At 32.6% G+C, this 20,956-nt stretch overlaps 1 protein-coding gene across 3 annotated transcripts in view; it reads left to right on the forward strand.

The window, feature by feature from the left end:
• The first annotated feature begins 4,151 nt into the window (after positions 1-4,151).
• The window catches only part of LOC126700387 (bidirectional sugar transporter SWEET1), a 143,327-nt gene continuing 126,522 nt past the window's right edge, over positions 4,152-20,956 (forward strand). Inside the window, exons 1-6 of one of the 3 annotated variants that reach the window (XM_050398507.1) lie at positions 4,152-4,304; positions 4,395-4,431; positions 4,681-4,776; positions 5,477-5,756; positions 7,910-8,029; positions 8,757-9,415. In XM_050398507.1, coding sequence (XP_050254464.1) covers positions 4,268-4,304; positions 4,395-4,431; positions 4,681-4,776; positions 5,477-5,756; positions 7,910-8,029; positions 8,757-8,963 — 777 coding nt within the window. In that variant the 5' untranslated portion in view covers positions 4,152-4,267 and the 3' untranslated portion in view covers positions 8,964-9,415. Of the gene's footprint in view, positions 4,305-4,394; positions 4,432-4,680; positions 4,777-5,476; positions 5,757-7,909; positions 8,030-8,756; positions 9,416-20,956 lie in introns of those variants that run through there. The other 2 variants (XM_050398512.1, XM_050398515.1) reach the window with 2 other exon arrangements.

Below are 20,956 nucleotides of genomic sequence, written 5' to 3' on the forward strand. Positions count from 1 at the left end.
AAAAGACTAAAATAAATTTTAGACAAAGTTAACAAATGTATATTACATTTTTGCCTGGTTAGTAATTGACCACATAGAAAAAAAAAAAAAAAAAAAAAAAAAAAACCTCCCTCACCATGTGGTCATTGTTTCGCACTACCATTTGGACTCACTTAGATATATGATAGAAATTAATAATCATATATCAATCAATGAAATAGTGGGGGGAGACATTTACATGTTAGGTAACCTAAGAATAAGACAAATATCGTTTAATTCTTTATTCACTTTTAAGGGAGAAAAAAAGTAAGCTAGAGAGAGAGAGTTTCTTTTTTTTTTTTTTTTTTTGCTAAAGAGAGAGAGTTTCTTTTAATGCTTGAGATTTTGTGATTACCATTGCCTTACTTCTGAAAAGGACAAGAGAGAGATAGAGTGTGTGTATAGATCGTACATGTGGTGGGCTTTTATTTTTATATTTAAATATAATTAAATAATATTTATTTAATTAAGACTATTTTCATTATTATTTCATTATTATCTTCTAAATCTTTTTAATATATTTCTTATTCATTTGTTATATTTTCACTCAAATTTTTATTGTGTCTTATTTAATATTAATAACAATTTTATCTATAACTGCCCTTTTAGATTCAATTTGTTTTTCTAGTTTTCTCTTCTTTTTTTATTTATTTTTTATTTTTTTCATATCTAGATAGATATTTTTCTAATAGCCATTTATAATTAACAAAATATTTATAAATAAATGAAACGTGATTTATAATAGAAAATTATAATTGAACTAAAATAAAATTTAAAGCGTAGAACAATAGATCTAATTTATTCAAAAGCTTTACTAAATAATATGATCACTTTATACTCTAAATTTGTACAAATAAAAATTTATTTCATATAAAAAAGTAAATTACTTTTAAAGGATAACTAATGAAAATATACTTAAACAATACAAATTAAATAAATTACTAGAAGTATTAATATATATATATATATATATATTATTGGAAATTGGAAAGATCAAACTTAAATAAAATATATTAAAAAAATTTAAATAAAGTAACAATTACATCGGACCCACGTGACGATGGCTAGATGGTATAATAAAGCATAAACCCTTTAATCTTTATCTATTTTTTTATAATAAGTACATACTAGTTTATATTGGGGCTTTTTTTAATATACAATGCATTCTATTAGCCATTAAAAGGGTCTTTAAATTTTTTTCTTAATTTGCATAAAAAGGTAAATAAGTCTTAATTAAAATATAACATAAATATATTATATTAGTTAAGATGGGGTATTCTTTTATTTGAAGGCCTTAAGCAATTGCATTAGTCGTCTATATACTAGAGCTGACATTGGGGCTTGTCCTTGCATAAGAGACTTGAATCTAAATCTTACTTACACAAAAAACCAATTGTTTATTGTCTTGATTATAATGGATAAAAAGTAAATTTTATGAAGTGGACACCATAACTTTAAGTCTATTGTTTCTAAAATAAATTTTTTTAATAAAAAGAAATCACTAAAAGCAATTTTCCCACCCTTCATCATTTTACTTTAGTAAAAGTATATGTTTTGTCCTTGAATTTAGGTCAAATTCTAAATTAAACTTGAAAGTTGAAAGGTTCTATTACAGTTCTAAAAATATATATAAACATGTTAAGTTAATCTTTTTGTTGTATTATTGTTATAATTGTTGCTTATGTAAAATTTGACAAAATCACTTTGCACTCCATTGCAATAGAAGGTCACAAAAGACATAACTTGGAATGTTCACAATTTTTTTTAGGACATGTTTTATACAATACTAGTTTACAATCCGCGTATATGAATAGTACAATTAAAAAAACAATCATAATTATATATATATATGTACATATGAGTTTAAATTATACCTGATGTAAGAGTTATACCTTTTTTTAAGCCATGGATGAGTTCTCTCTCTCTCTCTCTCTCATTGTTTTATTTTAGTTTTTTTTATATATACACATGAGTTTATTCTTTTTTTTTTTATTCAGTTTTTGATGATTTAATTATATGAGATTCTTCATTTTTTGCATAGCATTAACTCACCTAGAACAAAAATTAAAAAAAAAAAAACTTAAATAGGACATGTGACACAAAATTAGGCAACAATTGAAGTCCAATTTAGAATCTAATTGAATTTTTTTTCTCAACTTTGGCTTTAATTATGTTTATATATGTATGTATATATATATATATATATATATGAACTTCCTAGTTACTATTTTACTTCATACATGGCAATTTAATACGAGAAATACTAGCAACATAATAATTTCACAACAAAAATTATGTGACAAATTATTAGTGGTATGTAGATAAAAAAAAAAAAAAAAATGGTGATGTCTATGGTGACCCAAATAAAAACCAATAATAGATTGACACCTAAAATTTATTATGAAAATGTTAGGATGTAAGACTCCTCATTTAATGTTTAATATCACATGATCTAAAAAAAAATACTACATCTACAATATTTTCACAACAAATTTTAGGTAGCAACTTGTTACCTGCTGTAGCTAATAAGCAAAAAAGTAATTTTAGTGGTAATGACCTATGTTAGGAAAAAGTATTTTGTATCAAATGATACCATGTCACCCATATCCAAACCCAAAAAGCTGAGAGATATATGTATAAAAATAACTACCCACTAACACATTTTTTCATTTGTTAATGAGGTAGTTATTTTTCACTGATATATCTCACATTTATTGAATTTTGATACCGCTGACATGGTATCATTTAATACTAAATATCTCCTCCTAGGTTAGAACTAGTAACAACTTGATATCCAAAATTTGTTGTGAGGTCTAAAAAAAAAAAAAATACTACATCTACAACATTTTTACAATAAATTCTAAATAGTAAGTTGTTACTTGTTGTAGTTGGTAGGCAAAAAAAGTAATTTTAGTGATAACATCCTAAGTTAGAACTAGTAATAGCTTGTCATCTAAAATTTGTTGTGAAAATATTGTGAACTAACATTACTCTAAAAAAAAAATAAAAAATAAAAACATTTTACACCCGTGACATAATGACAATAGTTTAAAGTTTTATACATGTGATAGTACCATAGTATGTACCAATAGATCTCAGGTTTCTGATTTATTTCCTCCGACCATAAAAGGCAATCACCCTCAAATTGTTTGGTACATACGGAATCTACGGATACTTTCACTTTCACCTCCAACTTTATAATTGTTCCTCATAAATAAAAAAAAAAAAAAAAAAAAAAAAAAAAAAAAACCTCCAACTTTATAACCCAATTTTTCTTCTTTTTTAATGGTAACACAACCCAAATATCCAGTGGTAAGAATCTTTTAATTGTTGGACCATATTACCAATTTACCACGTAATTCGAATAGTGGAAAGTAAAGGACAAACTCTCTCTCTCTCTCTCTCTCTCTCTCTCCATACATGTTTTCTCCCAAGAAAAATCCTCAACTCAACCATAGACCACTTTAAAACCTGATTTTTTTTATCATGGTAATCCGGTAATTCTCTGCTTCTACTGCAGTATTTGTGCAAATATATGTAAGCACTATTGTTGTGTATTTCAACTTTTTTATTTTTTCTTAGCATTTTTGGATAATGAAGAATGAAATTACATGGTGGCTGTGATGGGTGAAGAGAAACAAATTATTTAAATAAAGTAAAATTTTTTTATTAAAATATAATTTAAAATAAATAATATAAGGTGAGTGTTTTTGAGAAATAATTCAGTAAAATTATATATAAAAAAATAATAATAAGTTGTTATGTAAGTAAATAGTAATTTACGCATGAGCCGACATGAATAACGTGTTTTTTAGGATAACTCATGCCTCAAATCAACCGTGTGATATTTTGCATATTTTTCCCCCTAACTCACACTTTTTATATAATAAAAAAATTATTTGGTAAGAACACTATTTGTTGGGATAAACCTATGACGCCCACGTTTTTGACCAGTTTTAACTTTTAACCCTTCGCGCTTTACACAGTTTCACCAAACACTTAACGTACGATCAGCTGTGTGTTAAGACCAACTTCAAAAATCTACAAAAAAAAAAAATACAAAAACTTCAAAAATCTACTGTGTTAATTTTTTGTTTTCCTCTATATAAACACACGTGCTTCTGGTATTGTGCACCTCTCTATTCTCAGCTTCTGGTATTCTGATATCTGGTTTCTCTCAAGGCTTTTTTCATTCCTCATCTGGGTTCTCTTTCTTGTTTCTAGATTTTGTGTTGAAACAGTGAACAAAATGCAAAATACTGCGCATTTCGTGTTCGGAATCTTTGGTGGGTTGTATTCAATTTCTCTGCGTTTCTTTCTTTCTTTCTTGGCCTTTTGGACTTATGGTTCCTCTGTTTTGTTATCTTTCTCTGCAGGAAATATTAGTGCACTGTTCCTCTTCTTGGCTCCAATGTATGTATCATTTGAGAACTCCTTTTGGCTCTTATAAATCTGCCAACTTTTGGTCCTTTTTAACTCTTTTCTCCTAAAGGGTGTTGTTCTTTTTGATTCTTGGACATGTTTTTACAATCTTTTCTACTCTCTTTTAGCCTTTATATTATATATATCTGATTAATCTGACTGACATATTCTATTACTGAGAAGTTGTTAATCTGTGTTATTCATGTGAGGAATTGTGAATAATTTTGGTGCGTATTGTAGGATAACATTCTGGAGGATTATAAAGAGCAAGTCCACAGAGCAGTTTTCGGGCATTCCATACGCGATGACCTTGCTCAACTGCCTTCTTTCTGCTTGGTATATAATATATGCTTCTTATTTCATCAACCGGGTTCTTTTTAATTTTTATTGTTTCTTTTCTTTATTTGTTACCTTTTTTTTACCCCTATTCTTCTCTGTTTTTGACATGGATTATGTGTGTCTTTAATTACTATTATTATGGTGATGATAATGATGGGGATTTTATAGTTAATTCATGTTAATTTCATGGCCACCCGGGAATTCAGGGGCCTCTGTGTTGGTTGGTTGGACTTGGGAGTCTAGGCTAGCAATTAAACAGGATGACAATTTGGTTTAACATTTCTTGCTTTAGGAAAATTTAATGCTTGGTTGATTAATATTAATGTTAATTTATTCTGTACTGTGCATCGAACTGTTTAATATTTGTTTCTTTAGTAACTAAAATTTCAATTGGTGTGTCATTCATAAGAAATTTTAGAACTTTCCCAAAATTATCTCTATTTTTTTTTTCAAAGAAACATTCTCTCGTTCTGCTAGTTCCTTCAATTTTAAATTGTAAAGAAATAAAATAATCAAAAATCAAAAATATGAACCATAAAATCTTTTGAAATTCTCTTTTTTTTTTTTCCTTTTTTTTTTTTTGAATTAATTGTTCTGCCAATAGTCCAAAATGATTTCCTTGTTTCATATTTTCAGAGTTGTCTAGTTCAATTGTCTTATAATTACTGATTTTATACATGAAATAAATGTTGAACAGGTATGGCCTACCCTTTGTGTCAAAAAACAATCTTTTAGTTTCAACAATCAATGGCACTGGTGCAGGAATAGAGGTCATATATGTGTTGATCTTCATCGTCTATGCCCCAAAGAAAGAAAAAACCAAGATTTTGGGGCTCTTCGCGTTTGTGCTCACCTTTTTCGCAGCCGTGGCCTTGATCTCCCTCCTAGCCTTGCATGGCAATACCAGAAAGCTCTTCTGTGGCTTTGCTACTGCCGTTTTCTCCATAATCATGTATGGCTCACCTCTATCAATCATGGTGAGTTGTAACTTCTAAGCTATTTCTTGATTTTTTTTGTCTTGTTAAATATTTATTGAAGGAATTGACTGGACCCTGATTGATTTGGTTTCAAAGATTATGCCTCAGCTACTGGACCCAGGTTCAGTTATTTTCAATATGCAATTTGCAATTTTTTTTGTGTATATTATGATAGCTTGGTCACGGGGAAGTGTGAGAGCTTTGGTCCATTTCTTTATGTTAGGCCACTTTCTGAGCAAGTTAGCCAATCAAGAAATTGGTTATCCCACTCAGGAATCAGAAAATAACGCTATAAGACAAAATTTTGGTATAGTATCCTAATTTCTAAGAGGATTCAATAAATGATTTTAAAAATTTTAGTATTTAACACTTCAAAAACTTATTTTATTTATTATATCACTCCACTTTAAGATACATCAAAACTTCTATATTTTTTACCATTTCATTTAAATAATATAAATTACTCATTAAAATAATAATAAAACAACTACACAAAAAACTATAACAATCACCTCCTACACCACCCCTACCACCACTCCACTTGCCATAACCTCCATTGTAGCAACCACAACCCACCACAGCCACCACTACCACAAGTCACAGCACCACCTTAGGCAACCACAACCCCCTGCAGGAAGAAAAGAACCAACCACCGCAAAAACACCCAACCACCACAAAAACAAAATCTTAGCCAAGCACTCACCGATGACTGATCTAACCCACTGCAGGAAAAAAAAAAAAAAAAAAAAATTGTAGCCCTAAGATCCAACTCACGCACTCACTAATCTCACCACCGTGCCTCCAAATCAAACCCACAAATCACCGCCACTGTGACGTACAAAACCAACTGAAAAAAATTGGAAGCTACAGGGGGATCGATTTCAGAGAGTGAGAAAAAAAAAAAAAAAAAAAAAAGGAGTAATAGCAGGTCTGAACAGAGAAGAAGGAAAGAATAAAAAAATAGAAAAATAAAATATGTTTTTTAAAGAGAAGAAGAGAGAGAAAGCTTTAAAATAATATTTTTTTTATAAGATATAGCTACAATAAGCTGTATTGTAGCTAAGGTGTTATTTCATTTAGCTATAACACCTTTGATATAGGGTCCGTTTGGATACAGTTGAAAATTAAAAAACACTGTAGCAAATAATTTTTAAATGTGTAAATAGTATCATGGGATCCATTTTTAATGAAAAATTGTTGAAAAATGAAATTTGTGGGTTCGTGAATAGTGCATGATGTGCACTGATTTGCTGAAAAAGAGTGAGAAAAGTCAAAATTTGTGGGTCCGTGAACAATGCATGAACAGTAGCAGTAAGTCTCACAAACACGTGCAAAAAAAAAAAAGGAAAGAAAAACGCCAGACGCAAACGCTGGGATTTTCAGCCCAATCTAAACGTAATCGTAACCCACTTTTTAGAGTTTTAGCATTTAAATTATAGCATTTTAGCATTTGACATCTTAGCTAAGAATGCTCTAAGTACTGTATCCTAGCCGCTTAGGTTGTCAAATTGATTTCAACAAAATGATTATGTTGACCAGTTCGACAAAAATAGTTTTACATTTTTTAATATTGATTAAATTCAATAATATACAATTCTTAAATACAGTATCTAAAAAATTGCATGTAAAATTTTACCAGTATATCAAAGCATTAGCATTCGAGGATGTGGAAAAAAAAAAAAAAAAAAACCTATTTTCCATCCTCAAACACTACTTTATCTATTTACCAACTCATTTTATAACTTACCCTACATCTCAGTTTTTATCTTTATATACAACCCAATAAAATAATATAAACTACTTAATAAAATAGTAAAAAGTATTATTCTCTCTTTTTCCCACTCACTTTTTCTCTTCACACACAACCACATATTAAAATAATATTTTTTTTATGCAACCTATGAACAATAAGGTTGCATATATATGCAACCTTACTATTCATAGGTGGCAAATTTTTTTAAGTATACAAATCCGGATGGATGAGTTTTAGATGGCTTAGGTTGTAAAATAGCAACTGAGGGTGTTTACACCCCAATGCTAGTGCTCTTATTATTTGTTTTAAAGTTAAACATACAATTATGCTTCCTAAGAAAGTTTGGTTAAAACATACTTTTTGGTGCATGAACTTATATGGGTTTTATATGTATATGCAGAGGACTGTGATTAGAACAAAGAGTGTTGAATTCATGCCATTTTTCCTGTCACTGTTTTGTTTCTTGTGCGGCACTTCCTTTTTTCTCTTTGGTCTGCTCGGCAATGACCCTTTTGTATATGTAAGCATCTTCTCTCAGTTCCTTAACAATTATGTTATAAATGCTTCGTATTATGGCTGAGAAGTCTTGGGAAAAGGAAATATTGGAATGTTGTGGATATATTATCATACTCTCCAAAAGTTTAAGACCAGTTATAAATTTTTTAAACAAACTAATCGAGGTTGGTCACATGTATTCTTTTCAATTATTCTATTTTACTTAAAGTTGCTCTCTTTTTTCCTCGAAAAGTCATAGTTTTTTTTTTATTTCCTTAATGAATATGTTAGTATCTTTTACAAATTTTAATGTTATTTTAGATCCTCTCAATGCCCATATATAAAATTCCGTAACATTATCTGTTTGCATATCCCTAGTAAGAAAATTTGTGTTCCACAAAGAGCTTAGGCATGGCCAATTTACAGCCTGGGTTCCCAAATTTTGAAGCTGCTATCTCAAAAATAAATAAAAATGAAATTGCATCGCTAAAGTTCCTTCAGTTTCAAAACAAGTGACAATATGGTGTCTTATAAAAAAAAATACCAATATTGTGTATTAATTTTTATAAAAAGGGAAAAAGCTATTACACAAGCGAAATAAAAAGGGACTTAAAAGTCGTGTTTTTTAGTTTGGAAATTATGACCTCAGATTATGATTTCAGCTGATTTTCGCACGGGTGTAAATGTATGTATAATTAAGTGTGTATAATAAACACTGCTTGCTCTTATGGAAATGTGTAATGTTGTTGCAGGTGAACAATGGGTTCGGTTCTTTTCTTGGGGTCCTGCAGCTGATTCTGTACTTTATCTACCGTAAAAACAAAGGCAAGGACAAGGACAAAAACGAGAACAAAAACAAAAACACCGCTATAGTATCCATGGAGCTGGGACTTCCTGATGAACCCAACAAAGATAAGGAGCTATCCAACACAAACGGTACTCAGGATGGCCACGTATAAACTCGTAGCTTCTGCCCTTTTGGGGGCGTGAGACTGTACCCCCAATCATTTTCTTCAATCGTGCTCTGCCTCTAGTATCAAAAATTTAGTTCTATTGTGTGCTGAATATTTACTCTGTTCCTAATAATCTTCTAATGAAACAATGCTATTTTGGAAGGCACAGATCATGGTACAAACAAAATGTAAAATGTTGACTGAATCTGGGGATATGTCTTTTGAAATGGTTTCGATTTCCATTTTTTTTTTTCCTTTCTTTCTATAGTGGATTAAGATTTTACATATGATAAAATGTTCTGTAAGAGGGTACTATCTTATCATGTTCATCACATGATCGATGAGATGAAGTACTGTTTTAATTTCATGAAGCTACCCAATGTGCTAATGCCATGACTAGTTCATTGTGTACATTTGTATTTTGCTTTGTTATAATAAAATGGATCTGTATTATCATAGGCTCTGTCCTCCTAATTATGTTGCTTTCGCTTAAGTTTATAAATATTTTGGTTTATATATATTTATATATCTTGTGGCGGTGGATGATTGCCGCTTCACCATGGAATTGTCAGGTTTCAATTAAAGACGCCTGAAAGAGACAATTAAATTAATATGCAGCATTGTACGTGGGATTTTATCTGCTAGCATATGTAACCTTTGAAGGGTTTGGTTGGGGGTTGGCTCAACATAAACACGACGACAATGCCATTAGTATTTTCTGGAATTGTTGATTTTTATTGATGAGAAATCGTTAACAAATCTTTAAGGAGATTGTCACAGAGTGAGTCTTAAGATAACATGTTGGAAGACCACTTTAAAGTTTATGTTTGTGGGTTTATCAACCAGTCATTCATAACTATCGTCCAACGTGAGGGACTTCATCGTTCACACTTACGCATCTAGATTTCCAAAATAATAATAATAATAATCTTGATAATATCATTGAAAATGTAATTTATAGAGGCCGAAAACTCTAAATTATTTGTAAAAATGTTTTGATTTTGATTTTGATCTTTTTTTTTTTTTTTTTTTTTTTTTTTTTTGCTTTTTAGTGTAATCACCTTTTATATATTATGATAATTCCCAATTTTTTTTAATTGAAGAGCACAAGCAAAGACAGGAATTTTTTATTAGACGGTTCGATTACCATATTAAAAAATAATTGAACTATAGGCTCACTCACACACACACATTTACCACATAGGCTCACACACACACACCCAAATAATAAGGGATAAATTGTAATTTACCACATTTAGGACATCTAAATTTTTTTTTTTTAGGATAACTCACAACTTTGATATTAAAATTATTTTAAATCAACATAAGTGTTTTTGTTGAAGCAAAGCCCTCAAACTCAAATCTATCATATATCTTATTTTAACTTTTGGTTGATCTCATTATATGATGATGCACAAAAATCATCAGTGAATTGATCGTCCACACACATGCCAATGGGTGTACCTGAAGAACAAAAGAGAAGAACCAAACAGAGAGCACCAGTGGGGTACCGGCCAAAAACCCTCCGAAGGTTAAGTCAATGGTGGAACAATCTCCAAGAACTCAAGAGTGCAAGAGCTAAGGAGAATTCACGTACCTAAAAAAGGTTAGGGTTTGTTATTTATATAGTAGCAGATAGCTGACCTAAATCCCTTGATACGGGGAGAATTTCCTTATAGAGAGAGGGATCTCAAGATCTTGGGGATCACCTTCCCATATAGGGGAGATATGATTGTGTAGTAGGATCTTTGGTCGTGGTGTACAAGTTATTTCCATGTAGGGACATATGAGTGGGCCCCACGCAAGTCCCATAAGAAACCGTAGGGCGATGGATTGTCGGGATGGGGGTTGGATCGTCATCCAACCTGACTTAACGACCCATGGGATTGGCCATTCCCATAGGATCAGTTTAGGCAAAAGGCTGATGATCAGGTGAGGAAGGTTCAACACCCCGTGTCCATTGATAAAAATTATCCTCATTAGCTACCCCCTACTCCGTGAGTCATTAGGGTAGGCAAAGGGTCGCGGAGTATGTTGCCATAAATGCTTTGCCTTAGTGTCATGTGTCATAAATAGGGGTAATTATGTCCTTTTGACAGGGCAAAGGACACGTGTCGCTTTCTGATTCGGGGTGCCAAGCGTAGCGACACTTCATTTTTTGTGCCAGACCGCCCTATAAATAGTCCAATGTCGTTATTGTCCTCATTATTTGAATATTTTCCATTTTTGATTCCAGAGCCCATTCGTCGGTTTTTCTCCTTCGTTGGTTTTCTTTGCATTCGTCTGTTTTAGGTATGCTCTGCCGATTTCATTTTGTATTTTCTTTTTTGCTCTTTCTCCATTATTAGTTACATACTTAGGAGGTAGAGTAGAATCTTAGTTTTCATTTGTCACTTGTAGGTAAGAGATGTTTGGAGATAGTGAAGTGACGAGTGAGCGTACACCATCAGTCCGCATGGGTTCAGATGACGACTTGACCAGTCAATCTAGGCTTGAGTATATGTTGGAGGGTTCGTCGATTTTTGAGAGGGAGTTAGCGTCCTATCCTTCTTTTAAGGAAGCTAGTCCCTTTGGGCAATGTCCTAAGGAGATTGTTCTACTTGACGACTGGTCAGTTCATGACTTCCCAATTGATATGAGGGATGAAGTTTTTTGTAGGTTGAGGCTCAATTTCAAATTCCCGATGATGTGCCCATTAAGAAGGGCAACAGACGGGAAAAGTGTTATATTGGGAGCTCGTCGGATGTGCGCTTTTATGAGATTGCCTTCATAGCAAGGCTTCGTCTGCCTTTGACCTCCTTGCATCGTCAGTTAGCAACTTACATGGGTGTATCTGTTTGTCAGATTGCCCCCAATGCTTAAAGGATACTCATCAGGGCCAAGGTGCTATGGGGTCAACATAGTGGAGGACATCGATCTCTAACTTTAAAGGAATTTTTTCATTGTTACAAACCCTAGGAGATCCCCTGTTCTAAGGGTTTTTACAACTCTGTATGTCGATGGGCTACCCTAAGATTGATATTTGACATGCTCGACTCTAATTGTCAATGGAAGGCTAGGTTTTTCTTTGTGTAGGGGGTCAATTGGGTATGCTGTCCCGATGAGTGGGATAGCATAGGGTCTTTTTTTGACAATTCTTGGGGGGTTTTGAATAAGTCAGGTGAGTTGTCGGTATAGTCTTGGTTGCCGGTTTGTGTTTTCTACTTAACTGATGTAATTTTTTGTTCGTTTCAGCCACAGTATGTCCAACGATCCTCCTATGAAAGAGGCGTTTTTGGTAAAGGTTTTTGAAATACCATTTAAGGAGAGGTCTTGGAAGAGGCTTGTCATTTTGGACACTCTTTATGCATTTTGCGGTGGACTTGTCCTTTCCGAGGAAGCTCAATGACTTGATCAGGTTTCGCGAGGTCGTAAGTATATTACTTCATCGCCTTCATTTTTTTTTAGTATGAACTTCCCACTTTTCAACTTATTCGTCAGTTTCAGAGATGGATTCTTTGAAGAACAAGCAAGCTTTAAAGAGTAGGCAGGAGGAGATCAAAAAGGCTTACGCATTGAGGGCTTAAGGTGGGGGATTGTCAACATTGTCCCCTCATGCATCCAATAAGACGAAGTACTCTTCCGACCTTCAATCATCAGGAAAAAGTGCTAGTGGCCCCTCCATTTGTCCAGAAACATGCGAGGTCGTTGTTGACGCTCCTCACCATGGGATCGGGAAGGGTCTTATGACTTCCCAAGGCCCCGTTGCCACTCTTCTTCCTTTGCTAGTGAAGGATAGAAGTATGCAGTGGACACTACCCATTCCATCGTCTGGGATGCTGACTTGGACAAGTGTTCGGAGTATGAGACTGACCTTTTGGGTGACTTTGGTCTCTATGATATGGTAAGGGTATGTTGTATTTCTATCTCATTCGTCCATTTTTCAAGTACTTTTGTCCCTTTTGACTCTTTATTTTACTTATCCCTTTTGACTTACGTTTGTCCCTTTTGATTAGGGCTTGGTGAGGATGCGGGCTCTACAAATCCACTGTGCTTTATAGGAGGCGTCGGTTTTTTGTCTTACTTACACAAAAAACCAATTGTTCATTGTCTTGATTATAATAATCGATAAAAAGTAAATTTCATGAAGTGGACACCATAACTTTAAGTCTATTGTTTCTAAAATAATTTTTTTTTAATAAAAAGAAATCATTAAAAGCAATTTTCCCACCCTTCATCATTTTACTTTAGTAAAAGTATATGTTTTGTCCTTGAATTTAGGTCAAATTCTAAATTAAACTTGAAAGTTGAAAGGTTCTATTAGAGTTCTAAAAATATATATAAACATATTAAGTTAATCTTTTTGTTGTATTATTGTTATAATTGTTGCTTATGTAAAATTTGACAAAATCACGTTGCACTCCATTGCAATAGAAGGTTACAAAAGACATAACTTGGAATGTTCACAATTTTTTTTAGGACATATGTTTTATACAATACTAGTTTACAATCCGTGTACATGCATAGTACAATTAAAAAAACAATCATAATTATATATATATATATATATATATATATATATACACACACACACATATGAGTTTAAATTATACCTGATGTAAGAGTTATACCTTTTTTTAAGCCATGGATGAGTTCTCTCTCTCTCTCTCTCTCTCTCTTATTGTTTTATTTTAGTGTTTTTTTTTTATATATACACATGAGTTTATTCTTTTTTTTTTTTAATTGAGTTTTTTATGATTTAATTATATTAGACTCTTCATTTTTTGCATAGCATTAACTCACCTAGAAAAAAAATTAAAAAAAAAAAACTTAAATAGGACATGTGACACAAAATTAGGCAACAATTGGAATCCAATTTAGAATCTAATTGAATTTTTTTTCTCAACTTTGGCTTTAATTATGTTTATATATGTATGTATGTATGTATATATGTATGTATGTATATATATATATATATATATATATATATGAACTTCCTAGTTACTATTTTACTTCATACATGGCAATTTAATACAAGAAATACTAGCGACATAATAATTTCACAAAAAAATTTATGTGACAAATTATTAGTGGTATGTAGATATAAAAAAAAAAAAAGGGTGATGTTTGTGGTGACCCAAACAAAAACCAATAATAGTTTGACACCTAATATTTATTATGAAAATGTTAGGGATGTAAGACTCCTCATTTAATATTTAATATCACATGATCTAAAAAAAAAAAAATACTACATCCACAATATTTTCACAACAAATCTTAGGTAGCAAGTTGTTACTTGCTGTAGCTAGTAAGCAAAAAAGTAATTTTAGTGGTAATGACCTATGTTAGGAAAAAGTAATTCGAATAGTGGAAAGTAATTTTAGTGGTAATGACCTATGTTAGGAAAAAGTAATTCGAATAGTGGAAAGTAAAGGACAAACTCTCTCTCTCTCTCTCCATACATGTTTTCTCCCAAGAAAAATCCTCAACTCAACCATAGACCACTTTAAAACCTGATTTTTTTTATCATGGTAATCCAGTAATTCTCTGCTTCTACTGCAGTATTTGTGCAAATATATGTAAGCACTATTGTTGTGTATTTCAACTTTTTTATTTTTTATTAGCATTTTTGGATAATGAGAAACCAAAAACATAAAATCCAACAACCTATCATGTTTGAAAACAAAAAGAAAACCTAAAACTAACCTAAAAAAACAAATAAAAACATAAACTCAACAAAAGAAACAGATTAAAACAAAGATTAAGGCAAAAAAGAAAAAGAAAAGTTTTTAAAACATACCTTAAAATAAAAGCTTCTAGGCTTGATTTTTGACCATTCCCCTTAGTCAAATCTATCACAATTCAATGAAATAGTGATTAGTAATCTTAAACTCAAAGGATTGGGACCAGAAAATGTCTCAATCAAATAAAAAGAGATCTTGAGGGTATTTTGTGAAAAACTCCCTTATGATTCACTATTTTCTAGTGAATCTTAGGTTTTTCCTGTGGGATATCTGTGTGTTTTGAAAATTTACCATGTAAGGCTTTTTATAGTTGAAAAAATGAGATTTGGAATGGCTCCCAGACAATATGGGATTCATTTCAAATCTCAGCCATTAATGCAGAAAACTTATCTTTCATATGCTTTTGAAACCTTAGTTGCGTACGCAAGAACGTGCTTGCGTACGCAAGAACATGCCTGCGTATGCATGGTTCAACTCACATATGCAGGCTGAGGACCACTTTGGTCATTTAAAAGGTTATATTTTCCATTTTAACACTCCTCAAGTCAACTTAATATCTAATTAGACTCTAAACTGGCCTTAGGCCTTAGAATTCAAGCATTATTGGGGAACGGAGGCCCGAGTCGTAAGGGGTACAAAACGCGATGTTTACAATGGACCATAGTATAGCAGAAGGGGTTAAGGCCCAATAATACAAGAAAGGCCCCACAAGCATCAATTTGTTTTATTAACAAAAAATCTGAGCATAATTATCAATTACTTAATTTCCAGGAACTAAGTAGCATTGGATTTCACTTGGACATTAGTTATTTAGGTTTGGTAAGTGTTAACTTTGAATTTTAAATTTTTTTTTTTTTTTTGCATAGTTCACAATTACTAGCATCTTCTCCATTAATCTTAAAATTCCTCTTAATTAAGGCGAGGGTCACTCCACAAGTATAAGTGCTTAAGGGGTATGGGGGGCAAGGGCCGGAGTTCAAGTCTCCAGGAGGAAGTTTCACATACATATACACTTAAATAAGGTTAGAGTATAATTTCTATCTTATATAAAAATAATAATACTAATAATTATTAAAAAAAAGAAAGTCAAATAGCTGATCGAAATCCATAACCCACCAAATCAAAACTTGGCAAAAGTCATCAATCAACCTGTAATAACATCAAGCAGGTAAAAATTAAAATCATATCAAACAAGTGCAATTGTTTGATTCAACTTGATTGTTCTTTGGAGTTGGGTAGGCTGAGCTAGGTAATCCCAGGAGGACTTGTGGTTGGGCCGAGTATGTATTAGAAGTTGGACTAGTGCCAACTATATCCTGTCAATATCCAACCTCAAAGCCCATATCAAGACTGCACACTCTTGGCTAGTCTAGGCTTCACTAGTTTCAGAAGAAACTTAGGTCTACCATTATTTTCTTTACAAAAAGGCCCAAATATATACTAGCTTGTCTTAAGCATTTTCGGCCCTGTCCAAGAACCTTCTTGGGCCAAAATAGAAAAAGAACCTTGCAAATGCATTAGAGCATTCGCATTTGGAAATTGTATCCTATCATATTTTACCATCTTAAAAATCTATTTTATCAATTATACCATACCATTTTACAATATTCCCAGCATCCCAACTTTTATTTTACAATACAACACATTAAAATAATATTTCTACACAATAAAATAATATATCCCAAAATCAAATCTATTCTCTCCCATCTCTCTCCTCTCTCTAATTTTTACCTCTCTTCCAGCTGCAACTTCCACCGGAGCCTTCATTTGTGGCGAGGTGGTGAAATAGTCCAAAGCCATAATCTTATTCAGCCTCTCCCTCAATGCTGAATCTACAACAACACGCAAAGAATCAAAATCACACACACCAATTATTCAAAATTGATTCAAAACAGAGAGAATTATATCAAGGAAGTCAATACCGTACCGGTTTGGCCAGCAGTACGATATATTTCGGATACCGGTCAATACCGGTGTACCGTTTCGGATTTATCGCTATTTTATATATTTATTATATATATATTATTTGTATATTTATAAATTTAATTATTTGGTAAAAGTTAATTTGTTAAGCAGTTAAACTATTTAAGCTTATAAGTTTATTAAAAAAAAAATAAGACTAAAAAATAGAAAATCAACAAAAAGGTTTGGATGAGATAAATAGATAATAAGGGGGATGGGTTTGGTAGAATCAAATAAAATAATTAGAAAAATTTGTTGGTGATAAAGCCAAAGAAGTCAGTGATAAAGACAAAGCCAAATTTGTTGGTGATAAAGCTAACATGAGTTTTTATACTTTTCAGTTTTCACATTTTCCAAGTATCTTTTGTCAGTTTTTTACTCCACCACACACGTTAACTTCTGATCACTTCACTTCAACTTCTCATTTCATTTCACGCAGTCTAAACCTCTAGGCCTCTCTCTAGTCTTATACAGTTTTTCACTTTTTACTCCACCACATGTATCTCTTCCCATCAATCAACACACATTTTCAGATTTGATCTCTCTCTCCCTCTCTCGCAGATCAAGCATTCAACATGTTTTGCAGCCTCAATGAATCCTAGTGGTGCTGTTCACTGCCAGCCAGCTTTGTTGTCACCACTGTGAGGCCAAGATGAAGAGAACGTTGTCACTGCTAGCCAGCTTCTAGACCTTTCTCTCTAGTCTCACACACGAGAACATTGATCGACAGCGTTTTTGGGTCACTGTGGGCGTTAAGATCAACAGCTTTTTGTTCCGGCCGGTATCCATTTACCGGCCGAAATAGCCGGATTTCGCCGGTACGGCTAGTACGCGTCCGGTACGACCAGTATTTTTTCCGGTACGAAACAGAGGGTGTACCTATACCGGTGCACTGGCCGGTACAGTATATTCCGGCCATACCTGCCGGTACGGTACGATATTGACATCCTTGAATTATATTCAAATCAAAGATTATACAAGTAAGGCCTCATTGCCCATCACCCACCACCCACCACCACCAAAACAAAACCCACAAATGGCCAACAAAAACCCAGCAAAATTGGACCCAAACGTCGACTATCTCCAACGACCAACAAAACCCAGCAAAATCGAACATAAACACCGACGATCTCCGACGACCAACAAAACCCAGCAACATCAGACTTGAGAGAGCCACGACTCACGACCCACTTCAGCCATACCCAATTCAACCATACCCACTCATGACCTAGTCACATCAAGCAAAAAAAAAAAAAAAAAAACCACAGAGCCCAAAACTCCAAATCCGCTGATCCACCAATCCACTAACCCACAACCCACACACTGAAGTGGAGGCCCAACCACTAGCACAAAGAGAGAGAGTGAGAGTTAAGAGCAATTCATAGAGCGAGAGGGAGATGAAATGAGGAAAGAGAGAGAGAGTTGAGAAGCCTGACATAAAGGAGAGAGAAAGAATAAGACAGATTAAATAAAAAACAAATACAATAGTCTACAGTGCCATCATAAAAGTAGGATGGCATTGTAGCAGTATTGGAAAAAAAATTACAATTCTTTACTTTTACAATTTCGGATGTTGGAGGTTTTTGAGAGATAAATGCTAAATAAAGGCAACATATGGCATTTAACATTCCGAATGCAAATGCTCTTACAAAGCAAGTCTGGAAATCTTGGGCTGTTATTATTATTATTATTATTATTATTAGAGATAGTTTCAACCTATTATGTCCGTTCTTGATAATTAGTTTTTATTATCATACTATGATATCAATTAGTTTTTCTAAATTTTGGGTAGTTATTTGTTTGAACAAATTCAGGATTTTTTGCAAGCAAAAAAAAAAAAAAAAAAAAAATTAAGAATTAGGTGCAGGTAGGCTAGGGGATTGCCAATGTCTGCCTACATGAAAATCAAAAAAAAATTCCTATTATAAACAACCATAGTTAGCACAATTCTTTATTATCCATTATGTTGGATTTCTGGGTTTTAAGAGTTACGCATCAACACATTAAGGGTTCGTTTGAGAATAACTTATTTAGCTGAAACTAAAATTTTTTTGTTGAAAGTACTGTAGATAAAGGTAAAAGTTAGCTGAAATAGTACAGTGAGACTTGTGAATAGTACCAAAAAGTGCAATAGGACCCATGAATAATAGCAAAAATAAGTTAAATAGTAAAAAAAGCTGGTTTTTTAATCAGGTGCCAAACAAACACTAAGTGTCCTTTTAGGAACAGTTTATTTAGCTAAAACTAAAATTTTTTTGCCGAAACTACTATAGATAAAAGAAAAAGTTAGTTGAATAATGCAATGAAACACATGAATAGAATCCTAAATACAGTGAGACTCATGAATAGTAGCAAAAATAAGCTGAAAGAGGAGATAAACTAAAAAATTCAGTTCATCCCAAACGCACATGAAATAGCCTCTTTTTTTTTCTTTTTTCTTTTTTTTTTTTAGGAAGTTGCCTCTTTGTTAGACATGCATATAGCATGTTAAAAAACACTAGTAAATCCAAAAGTTTAAATCATAAGTTTTCGTTCAAATATATTTATATTAACCACTTAATTGCTTTAATTTTTTTCCTTGTATTTTATGGGATTTTATTGTATTGGGTTTAGTATTAAGTTAGTGAAGATTTAAGTTTAAATGAAGATCAGTGCATTTCATGACTAGCTCGCGAGTAGTTCGCGAGAAAGGTTCCTGCGAAAAGGGCATGTGAGAAGCACATGACTGAAATTGAAGAGTCGTGCTAGGCTGTCAATTTCGCGAGTATTTCGCAGGTAAGGCCTTCCCGTGAAATACCTGTGAGACTCTCTGCCTGGAGGATTTTTAAGTGTGACTTTCTTACCCTTCACCCATACTATATATACCCTCATTACCCACAAATGTAAAAAAGGCCATTCAAAGAGAAAAACCCTAGATAGGTTTTCGACAACACACACACCCATCTTTTAGAGAGAGAGCTACTCATCCTTAGTGAGAAATCATTCTAGCCTCTTCTCCTTCCCTCTCCCATTGTCATACCTTAAGAGGAGATTTGTACTCAAACACAACACACACACCTATTCAGAGTGTAGAGAGTGTTTTGGAGTTTGGGAAGCTTTGGAGATTTGCCAAAAAAAGCCGGTGAGGCTTAGCGGATGCAATCAAGCGTATTGCGAGATCCGAAAAGCTAGACAAGACACGGTTCCGAGAAGCCTTGTTAGAGTAAGAGCTTGGAGGGCTTAGGTACATTGGGTAGATTAGGTTTGGAGGGTCTCTTACTATTCGTGTATCCCAACTTATTGTCTAGTGGATCAATTTACCACTTGGAGGGCAGCGGAGAGGTTTTTCGCCGAATTCTTCAGTTTTCTCTTCAATAACACATCGCCGTGTTATCTTGTGTTTGAATCTTTCTTCCCTTACTCTTGTGCTTTACTTTTATTGTTTGTTGTTCATGTGTATGCACTAGAGTAGTATCGGTTGATTGTACTTCATTTACTCTTATTTCCGCACTTAGATAAGTTAGAGTAAAAGCAATTTAGTCTTAATTTTTAATTGGAGGTCTAAACAAGCTCTTGTGTTTTCACACATTTTCGAGCTTTCATCATCTAATGTGAATTTTAGTTAGTTTAACTGGTAAAGTTTCTGGTGATTGAATAAGAAATTTGAAATTTAATCCCCACTTACAGTAAAAATTGATTGGTGTTTTGGTGATGATAAAAAGCAAATGTTAAGTCTCACTCTATTTTTTTTTCTACAGTAATTTTAGCACGCAAAAAAAAAAAAAAAAAAAAAGACAATCAACTTATTTTATTTAAAATTTTACTTTTATCTACAATACTTTTAACAAAAAAGTAGATGAGTTGTTCTCAAATTGACACTTAACTTTTGACACACATTTAACATGAATATTACCAAAAATTATATTTGTTAATAAATACTATGCAAATAAGTTACTGAATATTATGAGATACCCAAAAAAACACTAAATGTGTCACTGACTTTTTCACAAATATGATGTTTTTTTTAGCTGTGATGGATCCCAATAAAATAAATTTGTGAGAGAAAAAAAAAAAAGCAAATTTTTCTTTGAAAAAATGGGTATATGTATGTAGCATAAGTGTATAACACATTTTTATTTCAAAAATTATTTTTGGGGGTAATTATTGTTACACACGTACTCTTGCACATAATTATACACACGTAAAATTTATATGTACAAGATTTGTATTGAAATCATGACTTCACTATTTTAGTGCAAATTTCGCATATGCATATAATTGTGTGCATTAATACGTATGTATCAAATATCAGCCTTTTTTTAAAGATGAATGTCC

This window comes from Quercus robur, chromosome 9, assembly GCF_932294415.1.
Source record: "Quercus robur chromosome 9, dhQueRobu3.1, whole genome shotgun sequence".
Classification (NCBI taxonomy): domain Eukaryota; kingdom Viridiplantae; phylum Streptophyta; class Magnoliopsida; order Fagales; family Fagaceae; genus Quercus; species Quercus robur.